The sequence below is a fragment of the Lipotes vexillifer genome, unplaced genomic scaffold (assembly GCF_000442215.2).
Source record: "Lipotes vexillifer unplaced genomic scaffold, Lipotes_vexillifer_v1.1 scaffold1330, whole genome shotgun sequence".
Lineage (NCBI taxonomy): Eukaryota > Metazoa > Chordata > Mammalia > Artiodactyla > Lipotidae > Lipotes > Lipotes vexillifer.
In genome coordinates this window covers 147,024-162,786 of record NW_006787533.1, presented here as the reverse complement: position 1 = coordinate 162,786, position 15,763 = coordinate 147,024, and the positions used below count along the sequence as shown (strand labels likewise).

At 39.3% G+C, this 15,763-nt stretch overlaps 1 protein-coding gene across 1 annotated transcript in view; it reads left to right on the top strand.

The window, feature by feature from the left end:
• The window catches only part of LOC103072412 (protein unc-80 homolog), a gene marked incomplete at its 3' end in the record, with an annotated part of 220,293 nt that overhangs the window by 59,158 nt on the left and 145,372 nt on the right, over positions 1 to 15,763 (top strand). Inside the window, exons 16-21 of the mRNA XM_007460228.1 lie at positions 1,005 to 1,153; positions 3,520 to 3,686; positions 4,411 to 4,509; positions 8,378 to 8,586; positions 10,060 to 10,166; positions 11,730 to 11,826. Of these exons, the coding sequence (XP_007460290.1) occupies positions 1,005 to 1,153; positions 3,520 to 3,686; positions 4,411 to 4,509; positions 8,378 to 8,586; positions 10,060 to 10,166; positions 11,730 to 11,826 (828 nt within the window). The remainder of the gene's footprint in view (positions 1 to 1,004; positions 1,154 to 3,519; positions 3,687 to 4,410; positions 4,510 to 8,377; positions 8,587 to 10,059; positions 10,167 to 11,729; positions 11,827 to 15,763) is intronic.

Sequence of the window (15,763 nt, the reverse complement as noted above, 5' to 3'; positions counted from 1 at the left end):
TATAAGAATAGACTAAAACATTTCTTTCTGTAATGTAAAATCTAAAGATAATCCGTGGCCCATTGACACAGACAGTGAGAGGTTGGTAATAAGGTCTGTTACTTTAAAGTGATGAATTCCCCCTGGAATTCTTGAGACGTTAAAGTGGCTCATGATGAATCAGCCAGCCAGAGACACACATCCCTATCTGATCAGTCTTGGAGCTGCACATATCCTGCCCCTGCAGTCCACAGGTGGCTCGCAAGCTATGAGGGATACTCTGGCAAGGCCACAGAATGTGTCCATGGAAATGTGAAAAACTGGCATAAAATGCCACATAGGATGATGGCCTCAGTTCACTGGCATTTCATGTGTGAATGAGTTATAAGGAGGTGCATCCAGGGTAGGTTGTAGAGTTTTCCAATTCGTGTGGCTATGGAGTCTCTGGACTCCACAGAAGCTGCTAGAAGTCTTGTGCAGCTCTTGGCCAGACTCGGTCTCTTCTGTTTCCAGTGCTGGCACGAATTCCCCTGCAGGGCCCTGTCCCCCGTCTTCTCCCCCTGCCGGCTCACCCAGTCAGCCCAACCTCACTCCGCTTCTCACAGACTGAACAATTTCCACTGAGAAGCCGGCATTCTTCACCACCAAAAAAGCCAAATCAAATTAAGTCTGTCTCCACTGAGGGACCATTCAGTAAATCGTACATTTTTTTACATGATCACCTATTTAAAAACTACTTAGGTTTAAAAGACTTTCATAGGGTCAACAGTTGATCCTCTTGTTGCTAAGAGTTATCAATTAAAACATCTCTCAAAGTGATGGAATATGTCATAGTAAAGACTCTGAAGGAGGCTATGAGTTGTTTATCTTTAAGTCCTCATAGAGATGATTAAAGCGGGGGTATCCTCAGTCCTCTGTTTCTGTATTTTGTGTAGCCCTTCAGTAACTCCTGGAGTACTCATTACTTCTTTAAACTATGTAGCTGAATGGAAACACTGCCTTTAATTGGTGCCTTTGCATTCCAGACAAGGCTGGGTTTGGAAATAACTTCACCACGGTGGACAACAAATCCACAGCCCAAAGTGTGGAAGGCATCATCGTCAGCGCCATGTTTAAATCCCTCATCACACGCTGCGCTTCAACTACGCATGAATTGCACAGCCCTGAGAATCTGGTGAGGGGCTCACCCCTTCTTTCCACAGGAGTTCTCAGTCTCGTGCGTGGCCTTGAGAAAGAGAAGTTGAAGTCTAAAACTTTTAAAGTTAAAATATCTGTTTTCTCAGTGTCACCAGTAACTCACAGTAGAAACGCAGCAACGCATTTCTCCTCCGTTACTTGTTATCCTACCTGCAAAGTGGCTTATCTCTTCCATCTCAGATGTTCTGTGGTAGTTGCTGAGATAGTTACTAGGTACTTAGAGCCCCTCAGAGAGAAGGTGCTAGAGCCCAGTGTGTTGGCTCATGAAATATTAAAGAAAGTTATACCAAGCTTTTGTTTGAAACCATGCTTACTTTAAAAATTAATGCAAATATGCTGCTGAAATGGGTTTTGTCTTCTTTTATCGAACACTGTAATCTTTTAGCTACTCTTCAAAAAGACTGTTAATTAAACCACTGAAGCCACAGGTACAGAGAGCCAGGCTATAAAAGGTTAGTGTTTAATTGCTACTAAGGAGATTGTGGTTTGGGATAGTAAAGTGTGGATGAAGACTGAGACATCTGATATGACTAGATGAATTCAGGTCTCTCCGAGGAATAAAGAAGCATTTCTCTATCTTACCGATCTGTTAGATACAATGACTCCTATGCAGAAATCAGCCCATTTACACATATGGACACTATCTGCTAATCTACCTAAATCAAAGAAATGGTCTTAAGCTACTCTAAACCACTGAAACTATGTATTCATTTAACTTGAGATAAACAGAACAAAACCCCAAATGAAAAGGAATTTAATTTTGCTGACTGTTGAAGCCATCCTAGCAAGGTTCTTGCAGTTTGTGAATAACTTGGGTACCATCCATGTGTTCAGTTTGGTCATGGCAAGAAGTAATTTGACAAGTTGATTATAGTATATGCAAGCTCTTATAAGTCTTAACCTACAAACTCGTGTATAGAAGAGATACTATATTTCTTAATTTTCTTTAAGTCAACTTAAGTTTGGCTTTGGAGCCCCATTCCACCAGAATGGCTGGAAGTTGAACCTCAGCCATTCATGGGTCTCTCCACCTCACAGAGTAGTGCAAAGATCCCCAAGTCTTAGGTAGGACCCAATGCCTGGTGAGGCTCCGTGGGTTTCAATCATCAGTTATGCTTATTAGTTCATGTAGTACTCTCTGCTGCTTAGGGATGGGCTCTCTGGTGAGTTTGGAACCCTTGCTTTCTGGGGCCTTGCCTTCCATGGAGGAGCCACCAAATTGCAGAGTGAGAGCATAGGGCCTTGCTGCCCACAGGACCCAAAGGACATTCTATGTTTTCCTTAGTAGTTCTTCCTTCTGCTTTTCTAAACATCATAGGCATAATTGTCCCAGTGGTCTTAGGTTTTGAAACCCAAAAGGGTTATAAGGTAAGTGGTTTGTAGGCTTCTGTGTCCTGCTTTGTCATGAACTTTTCCTAAGACAAAGAATATAGTAACTGCCTTCTTTTTTTTTTTTTTTGGCGGTACGCGGGTCTCTCATTGTTGTGGCCTCTCCCGTTGTGGAGCACAGGCTCCAGACGTGCAGGCTCAGTGGCCATGGCTCACGGGCCCAGCCGCTCCGCGGCACGTGGGATCTTCCCGGACCGGGGCACGAACCCGTGTCCCCTGCATCGGCAGGCGGACTCTCAACCACTGCGCCACCAGGGAAGCCCAGTAACTACCTTCTTAAAGAGAGAAGAGAGTGGGGGAAATGCTGAATGCAAAGCTTAATATCTTGAAAATAAAAGACCTGCATTAAAAGTTGAATCACTAATATGTTGGTTTTAATAGCCCTGTATCATCTTAAGTCCATAGTCAAGCTCATGTTCAAATGGGCTACAACATACATATTATTTGTTAAATCTGTGAAGCAAAATGGATCATCCTTGAATATCAGGCTCTGTTGGAAGTATCTAGAGGACTTAGCAAATTTTATCACAGTGATGCAGAAAATTTGTAGAAGCTGAACAGAGACTGAAATCTCTAGTCTAGACAAAATTTTGATTGCCTTGTTTTTGCAGCCATCTCTTCAGAAGTCACAATTAAGAGAGAAAATTAAAAGCTTGGGAATCCAGTGGTTAAAAGTGTAAATTGATGTCTTTCTAATGATACAGCCAACTTTCTGAATATGAAGCATGGTAACCATCTTTTTTCATGCTAAGGATGATGGGCAAGGTTCTTGGTAATGTTACCATAGGAGCAATGAAGGGACAGGATACCGTTGGTTTCACTGTAGTAATATGTTTTCCTTTTATGATTCCAATGCTCATCTAAATCCAAGGAATTACCTTCTACCCCTCTTTCTGTGGATACTATTCAATCACAGCTATCTTTCCCCACACTTTCTTTCTGGCCTCCAAACAGGGGCTGTATTGTGACATCCGTCAGCTGGTCCAGTTTATCAAAGAGGCCCATGGGAATGTCTTCAGGAGAGTGGCCCTCAGTGCTTTGCTTGATAGTGCTGAGAAGTTGGCACCAGGGAAAAAGGTGGAGGAAAGTGAACCAGAATCTAAGCCTGGAGGTGGTAAAAGGTTGGAAGCTTGAGCTCTCTGAATATGAGGGTTTGCCTATGTCTGTAGAATATAATCTTCTGTTGTACTGTCCATGTGGTTCCTACATGGTGTGTAACTCCAGTACAGGGATGGGGGAACTATAATTTTTTTGTACGAGTGATATCACTGGTGGTGGCCCAGCAACAGCTTAGAAAAGGAATGAGTTTACCGTCAAATAAATGCTGCCTTTGTATGAATCAGAGCTCAGTTGATCCCAAACTTTCATACACTTGAACCACACTTCATAGCTCTTAATTACATCATAAAGTGTTATCTGTGTTTTGGTCCCTTCTATAGCTAACTTACATTCTTATTCAGAAAGGAAAAGCAATTACTGATACCATATCATCCTGTTCAGCAAGTAATATTTTTAACATGGCAAAAGAAAAATTGCTGAGCAATGCCCAATTATTTTTTCTTCTAATAAATATGAATTTATTGTATGCCTATTATATAAGAACTGCCACTTACAAAGATTAAAAGAAATACCTAAACTTAAAATCCTGCCAGTAGTTAATGGCTCTGTCTGCAGACAGACTCAGATGACTCAAATGGTAGGATATATTCCATACTGACATAGACTCATGATGGTATAGGGTTTGCAGGGCATTTAAGTTGTCTATAACAAAGTGTTTTGCTTTATGAAGTGTTGGGAGGTGGTGTCCTGCTATGTTGTGATTGGTGGAATGTACCATTTGCATAGGTCAGAGGCAGGAAGCATTGTGGATAAGGGCCAGGTGACCTCTGCACCTGAGGAATGTCGCAGCTTCATGTCCGGTCGCCCCTCACAGACTCCAGAGCAGTAAGTAGCATTGGTTTTGTCTCCCATGGAGTGGGTTGAGCACTTCTCAGTGGAAGAAATTCTGTTTTCCAAGTTGCTGTTTGTTTGTTTTTCATTTCTGTTGAACTTCTCCTTCTGCCCTTTATTTTTCACTCCCAAAGTCACTAATCTCTACAGGCCCAAATCACAAATAACCAACCTCGTGCTTCCAGGAAGCCTCCCTCACTGCCTTTCCCGTTGCCAGTCTCTACCCCACTTCTGCTTTTCATGCACAGTCCTACAGATTAATCTTGAAAAATAGCATGCGTATCAGGTGGGCTGGGGATGGCATCCACTTTCTTGCTTAAAATCACTTACAACTGTCAATGTAATCAATGATGCTTTTCCAAAAATAAGTAAAGATAATCTACTCTCCTGTCCAGCATTAGCTGGAACATCGACTCCTCTCCTTTTCACCTTGTTTCTCTCCTGAGATCCTTTCCAATGCCCTCTGATATCAGCTTATCTCTACTTTTCATAATAACAAAATCAAAAGCATCATGAAAATAGTGCCCTCAGAAAATGTGAGGATTACTGTAGACACCAAATATACAGTCTGGTTCTATGCAAGGCTCACTTGTATTCATTCTTCTTTTGAGACCTATTTACCCACAAGTGGTGTGATCAGTATTTAAAATATCATCATTTTAGGTATACCATTCTACTTCCCAAAACCCTGATTTAGTATTAAATGATTATCCTTCCAGAAATTCTGCAGGGTATTCCAGATTTTATAATATGCCCTCTCTATAGTCAAGGAAATCACCGTCATGAAATAGGACCTTGGTAATCCACAACAAGCAAACAAAACCTTTAAGGAACAAAAGGCCTGCACAGTTTTTGTAGGCCTTCAAAATCTTAGAAACTGCCCCTAAAATGGGTGGAGAAAAGTAAGGAGAAGGTAAATCAACCCCATGGGTGCAGGGACCACATGAGTTTTTACTTACCATTACAGACCCAATGCCTAGACGGGGCTTGGCCCATCGTAGGCACTTAATTTTAAGAATGAATGAATGACAGTCAATGAAACAATAGACTTGCCAAATTACCATTTAGCCTTTGTCTCCTTTAATTTCCATTCTCAAAACTGAGGTTTAGTTTTTCCTTTCAGGACGTCTTTAAGGACATAGTAAAAATCCAAACATAAGCTCTAAGGGAAAAGAAATTAATGTGAAAGGCAAAGGTCTGTCTGTAGCTGAATAACCAACTACAAGTCTAGTTAAAAGTCCTTACATACAGAATCTGTCCAAAAAAGGAGAGAGGACTTTTCCCAAAATAACACTAATAACTATTAAGCTAATCTGAATAATAAGAATGATTTAATAGGTAAACTAGATTTAAACATAAAACTGTCTACCTTGATAGGTGATTTAGTTTTCTAGATTGCAAGAGATTCTTTCTCTGTAGTGTTCTGTAAACACCACCTGATTTCTCAGCATTTAGCACATGTCTGTTCTTTCCCTTGAATGAAGATACATGTATTAATATGCCTCTACATAAAAATTTCCACTTGGAAGGATGTCATAGAATGTCAAACATGGGACTTTTCCCTGGTCCAAGTGGACCCAGGAGGTGAGCACACCACATGTCCTCTGTTTAAGCACTGGAGAAAGGTGGGTAGGTGATGATGGCTCCTCCTCTGCCAGAAGACAGAGAACTCTCTCTTCCACCTACACCCCTCATACCCTTTGCTTCTCCTTTTTCCCTTTTAAATAAAAATGACATTAACTGAGTAATATTAAAAGCAGTTTTATATGCCTACATCTCTGAAACCCATGATTGAAACACACGCATTGGACAACGCTGATGCGGCATTTTATTGTAAAGCTGATCGATTATAGTCTCCCTGGATATTTCCCCACTCAGGCCACGTAGTCATGTACTCATCACTGTGTTGCACATTCCCCAAAGATAAGAAATGCTTCAAACACTGTGATCATTTGATAAAAATAACAAAGAAGTCAAATTCTAAAACACTGATTTAAATTCACACCATATTTGATAAAGAGAATGTCCTGAATTAAAATAATTAAAGGTATTTAGTACTCTAATGAGATTTTGAGAGAAAAAATCTGCATCCCCATGTAAATATCCCCAGAAAATGACTGCTTTACACAGTACTGTCAAATTTTAGGTAGATCCCAGATTTAACCCCAAAGCTTATAAACAGATCATTACCCAACTGCCCCCCCCCTGCAAAATTTCATCACATGTTACTAGAGTATTCTCTGTAACCTTTTCTTTCCAAATTACTAAAGTATAATAATATGTGTTCTTCAAGTTGTCAAATGTGGAAAACACAGAAAAGCATAGAGAAAAAAATGTTTAAATACCTTCAACTAGAGATAACCACAGTAAACTTCTGGTGTATTATGTTGGGTACATATTTGAGCATGTGTACACATGAGCTTACACAAAGACACGTACACGTGTACTTTTTTTATTAACCTGGTGATATCCTGCTTAATCCATTTTATCAGTGCCTTTTAACTTTGCAATATCATCAACATACCCCATATCACTAGTCTTCTGAAAATAGGATTTTAATGACTACAGAGGATGCCATCATATGGAAGTCGCATAATTTATTCAGCTGTTTCCCTAGAGGTAAACATTTAGATTATTTCCAATTTTTAAACATTGACTCAAAAGCCTCAGTGAGCATTTGACCTTCTTGTATCTACATCTTAGTATATTGTCCCATCATTTCCTTGGGATAACTTCCTGGAAATTGAAGTTCTTTGTCATGGGTGTAGGCATAGCCTTTGGATAACATCTTACAAAATTATCCTCTAGAAAAGTTGACTCATTCTCTCATCATGGCAGTATGATAGTATCATTGCTTTTTTCCCCTCCCAGCCCACCCCACCTTAATCTTTGCCTATTTAATGAGTGAAAATAAGGATCTCATTTCAACTGGCCTTTTTTTTTAATTCCTAGTGAGATTAAACTCTGCATACCATTGGCCACTTGTCTTTTTCCTCTTGTGGAATGCCCTAGTCAAAAATCCCTTTGGAGATGTTCCCATTTGTCTTATTGAGTCAGGCTAATTTTTTGTTTTACTTTTTTTTTTTTTTTTTTTTTGCGGTACGCGGGCCTCTCACTGTTGTGGCCTCTCCCGTTGCGGAGCACAGGCTCCGGACGCGCAGGCTCAGCGGCCGTGGTTCACGGGCCCAGCCGCTCTGCGGCATGTGGGATCTTCCCAGACCGGGGCACGAACCCGTGTCCCCTGCATCGGCAGGTGGACTCTCAACCACTGCGCCGCCAGGGAAGCCCTTTTTAACTTTTAAACCTTAAGTTTCTTTGACTTAAGAAAGCTAAATAATCAGGCACTATGAAAATTACTTAGTGAAAAATTGTGGGATGATGCATTCCCTGGGTGTGGTGATTGCATTTTATTTATTTATTCGTTCAAGTATTTTTGTGAGTTTATTTAGGGCCAAGAATTATACTGTCCTGGGGTAGGGGTGGGTAATAAGATATGGTACTGCACCCCCCCCAGGGAACTTAAAAAAATAAAAAGTTAAATATTTATTGACACTGTAAGTACTTCAGCTTTTATGACTCATACTCGCAGACGATTACCTGCAATAATATTTAGTCTTATATCATGGCTGAAAAAAATGATTTCCTCAACTTGACAGCTGAGACATGGCTATTTTCAAGAAGAGCTCAGAGAGTCAAGCTTGATCTCCTTCCTTCCACTCCCACTCTGCCTCTTCCTAAATCCCAGCCCATCAAAGATCATCCTGCACGATTTGCCACAGTGTCATTGACAGGAGGTTGAAAGAAATGTAAGAGAATTTCACATGTGTTCAGACGTTTAACCCTCTCCCCTGCTTGCTTTCAGCGATGAACAAATGCAGGGGGGCAACATGGGGCGGAAAGATTTCTGGCGCAAGATGTTCAAATCCCAGAGTGCGGCGAGTGACACCAGCAGCCAGTCTGAGCAGGACACTTCAGAATGCACCACTGCTCATTCGGGGACCACCTCTGACCGGCGCACCCGCTCTCGGTCACGTAGAATTTCCCTCCGAAAGAAGCTTAAACTCCCCATAGGTAAAAGTATGTCTGTATTTATCTTATGGATTCTCTTATTCCCTGCCATGTCCTCAAAGCAACTCACAATCAAAACAGAGCAACTCGTGGGAAGGTAGAGAAAGGGAAAGCTTTCAAGTCACAAAGCCTAGGCTGACTCCTTCATTTACTCATTCATTCATTCATTTTTTTCAGCAGATATTTCTCAAACCTTTCCTATGAGCTTCTGTGGTGTGCAAACACTGTGCTAGGATTCAGGGATTAAATGGTGAGCAGAATTTCACAATGCCTGACTTTGCTGAATTTACAATCTATTAGGGGTGACAGTCACTAAAGCAGATAATCATACAACTAAATAGAGTTGCAAACTATGACTTTTATTTTTTTTTGGTTGCATTGGGTCTCCGTTGCAGTGCTCAGGCTTCTCACTGCGGTGGCTTCTCCTGTTGTGGAGCATGGGCTCTAGGCGCATGGACTTCAGTAGTTGTAGCACGCGGGCTCAGTAGTTGTGGCACCAGGCCCTAAAGCACAGGCTTAGTGGTTGTGGCACATGGGCTTAATTGCTCTGCGACATGTGGGATCTTCCCAGGCCAGGGATCGAACCTGTGTCCCCTGCACTGGCAGGCGATTCTTAACCACTGTGCAACCAGGGAAGTCCCCAAACTATCAATTTTATGAGGGAAGTATATGTAGTGCCCTAAAAGCATGCAAGGATGAGACTAACCTAAATGAGGGAGAGGAGAGGCAGGAATCAGGGAAGGCTTCCTGAAGGAAGAGGTATTAAGATCTGCAGGGTACTTGGGAGAAGGAGGAAGGAGAGCATTCCAGGTGGTAGCAGTACAACGTGCAAAGGTATTAGGAGGGAGGGACATGGAAGAACTGAGACAAGAGTGGCTGCATGACTATGGTGAAGCCATAGGGACCAGAGCGTGTGGGCCTTGAAGGTCAGGTTGGCTCTTCATCCTACAGCCCTACAGAGCCGAGGTGGGATGTTGAACAGGGGGATAACATGAGCAGGTAAACTTGTTTTCTAAAAGATCACTGCATGGAAAACACATTGGAGGGAGCATGAGTGGGTATGGGGGACCAGATGGAAAGCTGCCCTGTGCTCCAGGTATAAGTAATGGTAGCTTGGACTGCGTGGTGACCGTGTAGATGGAGAGAAGTAGACATATTTGAAAGATACTTAGGAGGTAAAATCAACGGGACTTAACGGAAGATGTGAAAGTTGTCAAAGAGAACTGTATGGATTACGGTTTTAATCATGCAAGAGGCCCGGGTTCTTTTTGTTCTGATTTAGTCATGTAATTTTATAGTCCAACACTGAATGTTTTTATTCAAAGCATGTACATTTCGAAGATAATTTGTTTTCACTTTTATTTACATCAAGTCATGTAACTTTCATTGCTTTTTGGGCACATGCCAACTTTTTTGTTTAATCCATTTGGGAGAAAATGCTATAATGGTCTCATTTTTTTTTGAATTATTAACTAGGAAACTGGCTGAAACGATCCTCCCTCTCAGGCTTGGCAGATGGTGTGGAGGACCTCCTGGACATCAGCTCTGTGGACCGCCTCTCTTTCATCAGGCAAAGCTCCAAGGTAAACAGGACATTACTTACATAAGAGAATGTTGGAGTCACTGATAGAAAAATGTCAGGGCTGAGAACTGCTAAACACCTGGAGGGGCCAAATAAGGAGGAGTTGAAGAAATTCTCCTCAAGGAAAGTAAGTTTTGGAAACTTAAGTGAACTATGGAAACTAAGATGTCTTAGTATGAGGCAATCATAGAAAGGAAAAAAGTGACAAAAAACTATGAATAAAATTGTAATGCAGATATAGAGAGGTATATAGGTATCAATTCCCAGATACTTTTTTTGTTTGTTTGTTTTTTTGGCGGTACGCGGGCCTCTCACTGCTGTGGCCTCTCCGGTTGCGGAGCACAGGCTCCGGACGCGCAGGCTCACCGGCCATGGCTCACGGGCCGAGCCGCTCCGCGGCATGTGGGATCTTCCCAGACCGGGGCACGAACCCGTGTCCCCTGCATTGGCAGGCGGACTCTCAACCACTGCGCCACCAGGGGAACCCCCAGCTACTTTTAATACATGTATGAAATCCTAACATCTCAAGCTCCTATCCAAGGATACATAATTGTATAGTGATTTCTTTTACACACACACACACACACACACACACACACACACACACACGATATATTTTCCTTCCCTACTTTTCCTACCATCTGAACCATTCTCCCCTTTGAAAAGGATAAAGAAGCTCAGGATGATTTTTCCCACTAAGTGCTTCTTCTGTTAAGCATTGTAGTAGCATGCAGTTTGGAAAAGGTCGTGATTCTTAGTGAAATTCATTTCTGATAAGAGTCTTCCCTGTGGCTGATTCGTGGCCTGGTTGCTGTAATTTTCAGCATGTAATAGGAGTTACATTTCTTTATATACAAATTATTTGCTTATACTCTTTCTTCTTTGAATCTCACTAAAACCAGTTTTCTTCTCTCTCTTTTTAAAGTAATATTTTGGAATTATAAAAAGATTATAGCAACCTTATAAGACATTTAGAAGATGTATTTATAATTCCTCCTTCATATTCTTTTTACTAAAATTTGGCCAAGTATTTGAGAGTCTGTGAGGTCCACAGCTTCCTTGCTTTGCTGCAAACAAACACATTTTAAGTGTTAGGAAAAAAACATGTTATTGCACTTTAGTTATAGTACACATTATAAATTCATTTATACTGGTTCTTTCATACAGATTTGAAATCTTCTATCTGGCTATCTTTTACTTTCATCTGATTCTCAGTTGTGGTGTTTCTAAAGGATGAATATGACTTGTTCATAAATTTGAGTTTGGACTTTATCAGAATTAAACTCTAAGAATATCTCAATTGTTCACTAAATTATTTTCATAGTGCCTGGTTATTTTACTTTCAATCTATGACCAAGACTCTCCTTCAAATTATAGTTATAAGTGATGTCTTTTTTGGCACATGGGAATAAGTTATACAGACTAGCTAACCAGATGTGGAAGCCAAAAGAAATGAAGTGACCTTTATATTCTAAACAACTTATTTTTCAAGGTAAAGGTTAGTATAAACACAAAGAATTTCCTTTGAATTGAGTTATCTGACTACTGTCCTTTTTTTTCTCAGGTCAAATTCACCAGTGCTGTAAAGCTTTCTGAAGGTGGACCAGGGAGTGGAATGGAAAACGGGAGAGACGAAGAGGAGAATTTCTTCAAGCGTCTTGGTAAATGTCACTTGGCCTAAGAATTACATGCAACTTTCATTACACAGAACAAACATTTGATTAGATGAAATGATCTACTTTCTGTTTCCATTGATTTCTTATTCATTTCTTTCTCATATGTGTTTTGTTTGTAGTACTATCTATAGCTTCTCTATTTGTTATCAATTTGGTGCAACATTTATGGAAGTCCTACCATGTTCCTCATTCCCTAGTGGGCCCTGGGTGTGCAAAGAATAAGATACAGCCTTTTCTTCTGCTGTTCTGTCCTTTATTAAAATCTGAGAGTTCTAAAAAAACTCCAGGTATCCTTTTATCCACCCACCTATCTACTTAGGAATTCTGCACATTATATCCCAGACGGGTGGCCGGCCACCCTCTGAACACTTCCACCAAGGGCAAGTTTATTACTTTACAAAGCAACCTGTTCCAGAACTAGACAGCTTTCATTGTGAGAAAGTCTTTCCTTATGTGCTGAAAATATACTTATCCATATGTTTGACTCACTAGTCCTAGTCATGATATCTGCAGCCACACACATACACAAGCACACTCATACCCACATAATGCCAGTTTCACCTATTATCTATTTCATGTTCTCTCTTTTGATCTCACTTCTGCTCATTAACTATTGTTGATTCCTTTTGTTTTCCTTACATAGAAGAGTCTCTATATCCATCACCAACCTGATTTCATTTTACTATGTATTCTAATTAGATGATGTGCTTTACAGAATATGGTGCTTCAGATGGAATGCAATGCACTATATTTGACTTTAATCAGTGTAATAGATAGTGTCACTGTTAAGCTCCCAGGGATACAGCCAGTGGATGAACACAATTTAAGACTGCATTATCTGTTTTCACATCACAGAGTTGGTTTGTATTGAATTTTGGATTAACTTTTGCCACCTGTCCTTCACATGAACAAATATCATGCATTACTTTGAGGTAGCCCTTATTCATTCTTCATCTCAAAATAAATAAAATGTATTGTTTCATTAACTTGGGGGGTAGTTAAGTCACTAGTCCAGGAATTCTGAATCTTTTCTTCTCTACAGTTGTGCTATAAAAATCCATCATCAGAGACATACACATTTCCCTGTTTTCATCCAAGTTGTTGATATTCTCACAAAGCAGGACAAATACAAAGAAATAGCTCCTAGAGCACTTGTAGTTGACTTTTATTGATTAACAATTTGTGGGTACAGTTTTTCAGCCAACCACACATTTAATTTACTAGTGATCAGCAAGCACTTTCCTACTTTATACAAAAAACATCATTAGACTTTACTAAAAAATTATCTCACTGATGTCTTTATAACTGTCAAAAGGAGGAATGTAACAGTTCAACACGCTGTCTTCTTCAGTAAACTACAGTGTTTTCTATGATTACTTCTGTGTTGTTGTTTTTTTTAATGTTCCTCCCTATCCAATTCTCTCTTACGGAATTTGGCTAGGACACACATCAGGTTTATTAGTCTATGGTTTCAAGAATCTTCCTAATAATTGGGATCTTTGTCATTTTCAATCCTCTTGCCCTCTTTCTGCTCAGGATATTTTAGAGATATATCTAGTGTTCAAAACTGTCAGTGTTATAAAGACATTTTTGTGGTGGTTCTTTGAGAATGAAGTGTGGAACTAAAGTATGTTCTCTAGGTATGTGCTGTGTTAGCTGGATGTCATTTGACTAGTACTGTGATCGCATCTCCAGGTCATTTCTGTACACTGGAGTGTAATTTATTGGAACTGAGGCTTAAACTCAGAAACTAGGGTCTTTCACATTTGGTGCCTTTTTAAGGAAGCTTTTCTGTACTTAACCATCTGTGAGTTTTTCTCCTTAGTAGAAAGGATGACAGCATAATTGAGTTGTTTACCCTCCTTTGATTTCCTTACACTCCCTTCTTCAAGTAATAGGTCAATATTTTTACTCTTACTCTTGTTCCAAATATGTTATCGTTATTGTTTCATAACACTTAGTTCATTCTGGATTTTGAGTTTTCCTCATCCACCCTTCTTACAGATTTCAACTATTGTTTCACATAGTTTTTATATTCCATTCACAAATAGAAAAGACCTGATACAGAATATTCATACAGCCTGAGTCTAGGATGAGTTTGTGTCAACAATACCTGTAATACAGACAGTCTCTTCCTGTGTGTCTAGAAGACAAAACGATAAAATCTGGGACTGATTTTGGAATATTTTATGTGCTTTGGACTGGCAAAAGAAGATGGCTTGTACATCATCATTCTTTGTCCACGATCTCTGGCTTGCTAAAAATTATAAAAGGTATTCTGTGAGTTAACTCTTTCAGAATCTCTCGCAAAAGACAGGTATCCCCAGCTATTCTAAAAAACCAAAAGAACATTATCTGCTAATCTAAGAACAATGTATTTTGCAACAACTACCATCCTTGACCTTGTGAACATCTTTCTAACTTTGAGCCTGCTGTTGCTTATTTCTTTCTTTTCTACTTTGCAATCTGTGAATAAATGATCCCCATGCATCCATTATAGATGCGTTGTCTTTTTTCCTTCTCATTTAAATTATTTTCATTTAATTGCATATTTTCTGTTTCTTTCTTTAAAGTTGTTAAAGAAAGCAAATATGAAACGTTCTTACCCTCAATTTCAATGTAGTACCTGAACTTCACTTAGCTAAGATAAAATGCAATAATAGGCGATAGGATTTTTTCAATCTAAAAAATTATTCAACAAATGAAAAATACATCTGCTGAACATTTAACAGAACTGAAATTACATTCACAGACCACCTGTCTTTGTCTTCTATATTTTTCTATTCACTAAGAATATTTTATTTTAGAAATCATGATGTCTGTCTGAGGGAAGATATTTCATTAAAGCAATGTTGGGTTTTTTTCAGCTGATCAGCAACACTTACTGAATATCTTCTTTGTGTTCAGCTCTGCCATAAACTGTATGGAAAATGCTGCTTAAAGAAATACTAGATTTTGAAATGCTCCTTTGGGATTTAACAGCTTTTTAAAAATGCATTCTATGTAAATCATACCTCAGTAAATTTAATGTTAAAACATAGTAAATAAATGCAACTAAAATGTACTGAGACTAAAAAATTAATCATGGCCAAGGAAACCAAGAGGCATCCTTACATTCTAGTAAGTTTATATAAAAGATTGATATAGAAGAGGTACCTTTTATAGGCAAATTACTTTTCAACATTTCTTTCAGTATTACAATATGAAATGTCAGCAGGGTACAACTTGATCATCAGTTTGTAACATGTACAGTGTTGATTTATTTATTACAGTAGTTTTCCTGACATAATCACTACCTTCAGCAGTATGTAAAGGTCTGAACTCTTTCAACATAAACGTTCAGGTATTCTAGAGACACAGTGTGGCAGAGTGGTAAGAGTACAGGCTGGTTGTCACTAGGTTTGGATTTGAATTCTGACTTTATCACTTTCTGTTGCATGAACTTAGACTAGGCTACTTAACCTGTCCCTTTTCTCTTTATCTTTCTGTCTCTGTTCTCTCTCATTCTCTCTCTCTCTCTTTTTAATTACCTTTAAAGATCTATCTTACATGACTGTTACAAAAATTTTTTTAAAATAAATTATAAAATATTTCATATAGTACTTGGCACATACTAAGTGCTCAAAAAGTTAGTAAATATATTGTTATCTATTAATGCTTTATAGATACAATGGAAAATTTCCACTGTAAATAGCTTTTACTTACAGTGTGATCCTTATGTCCTGGGCTCATAGGATTCTGCTGATCTTCTTACCTGTAATAAGTGTACATCATTCTGTGAATGATTCTTCACAGAATAGGTTCTTGCTGACAAAGATTGTTTTGATCACTTTTCTCTTAATTATTTTATTTATACTCTTTAACTGCATTGTTTCTGAAGTTCTTTCAATCAAAATGACACTTTCTTTAGTAATATTGAATA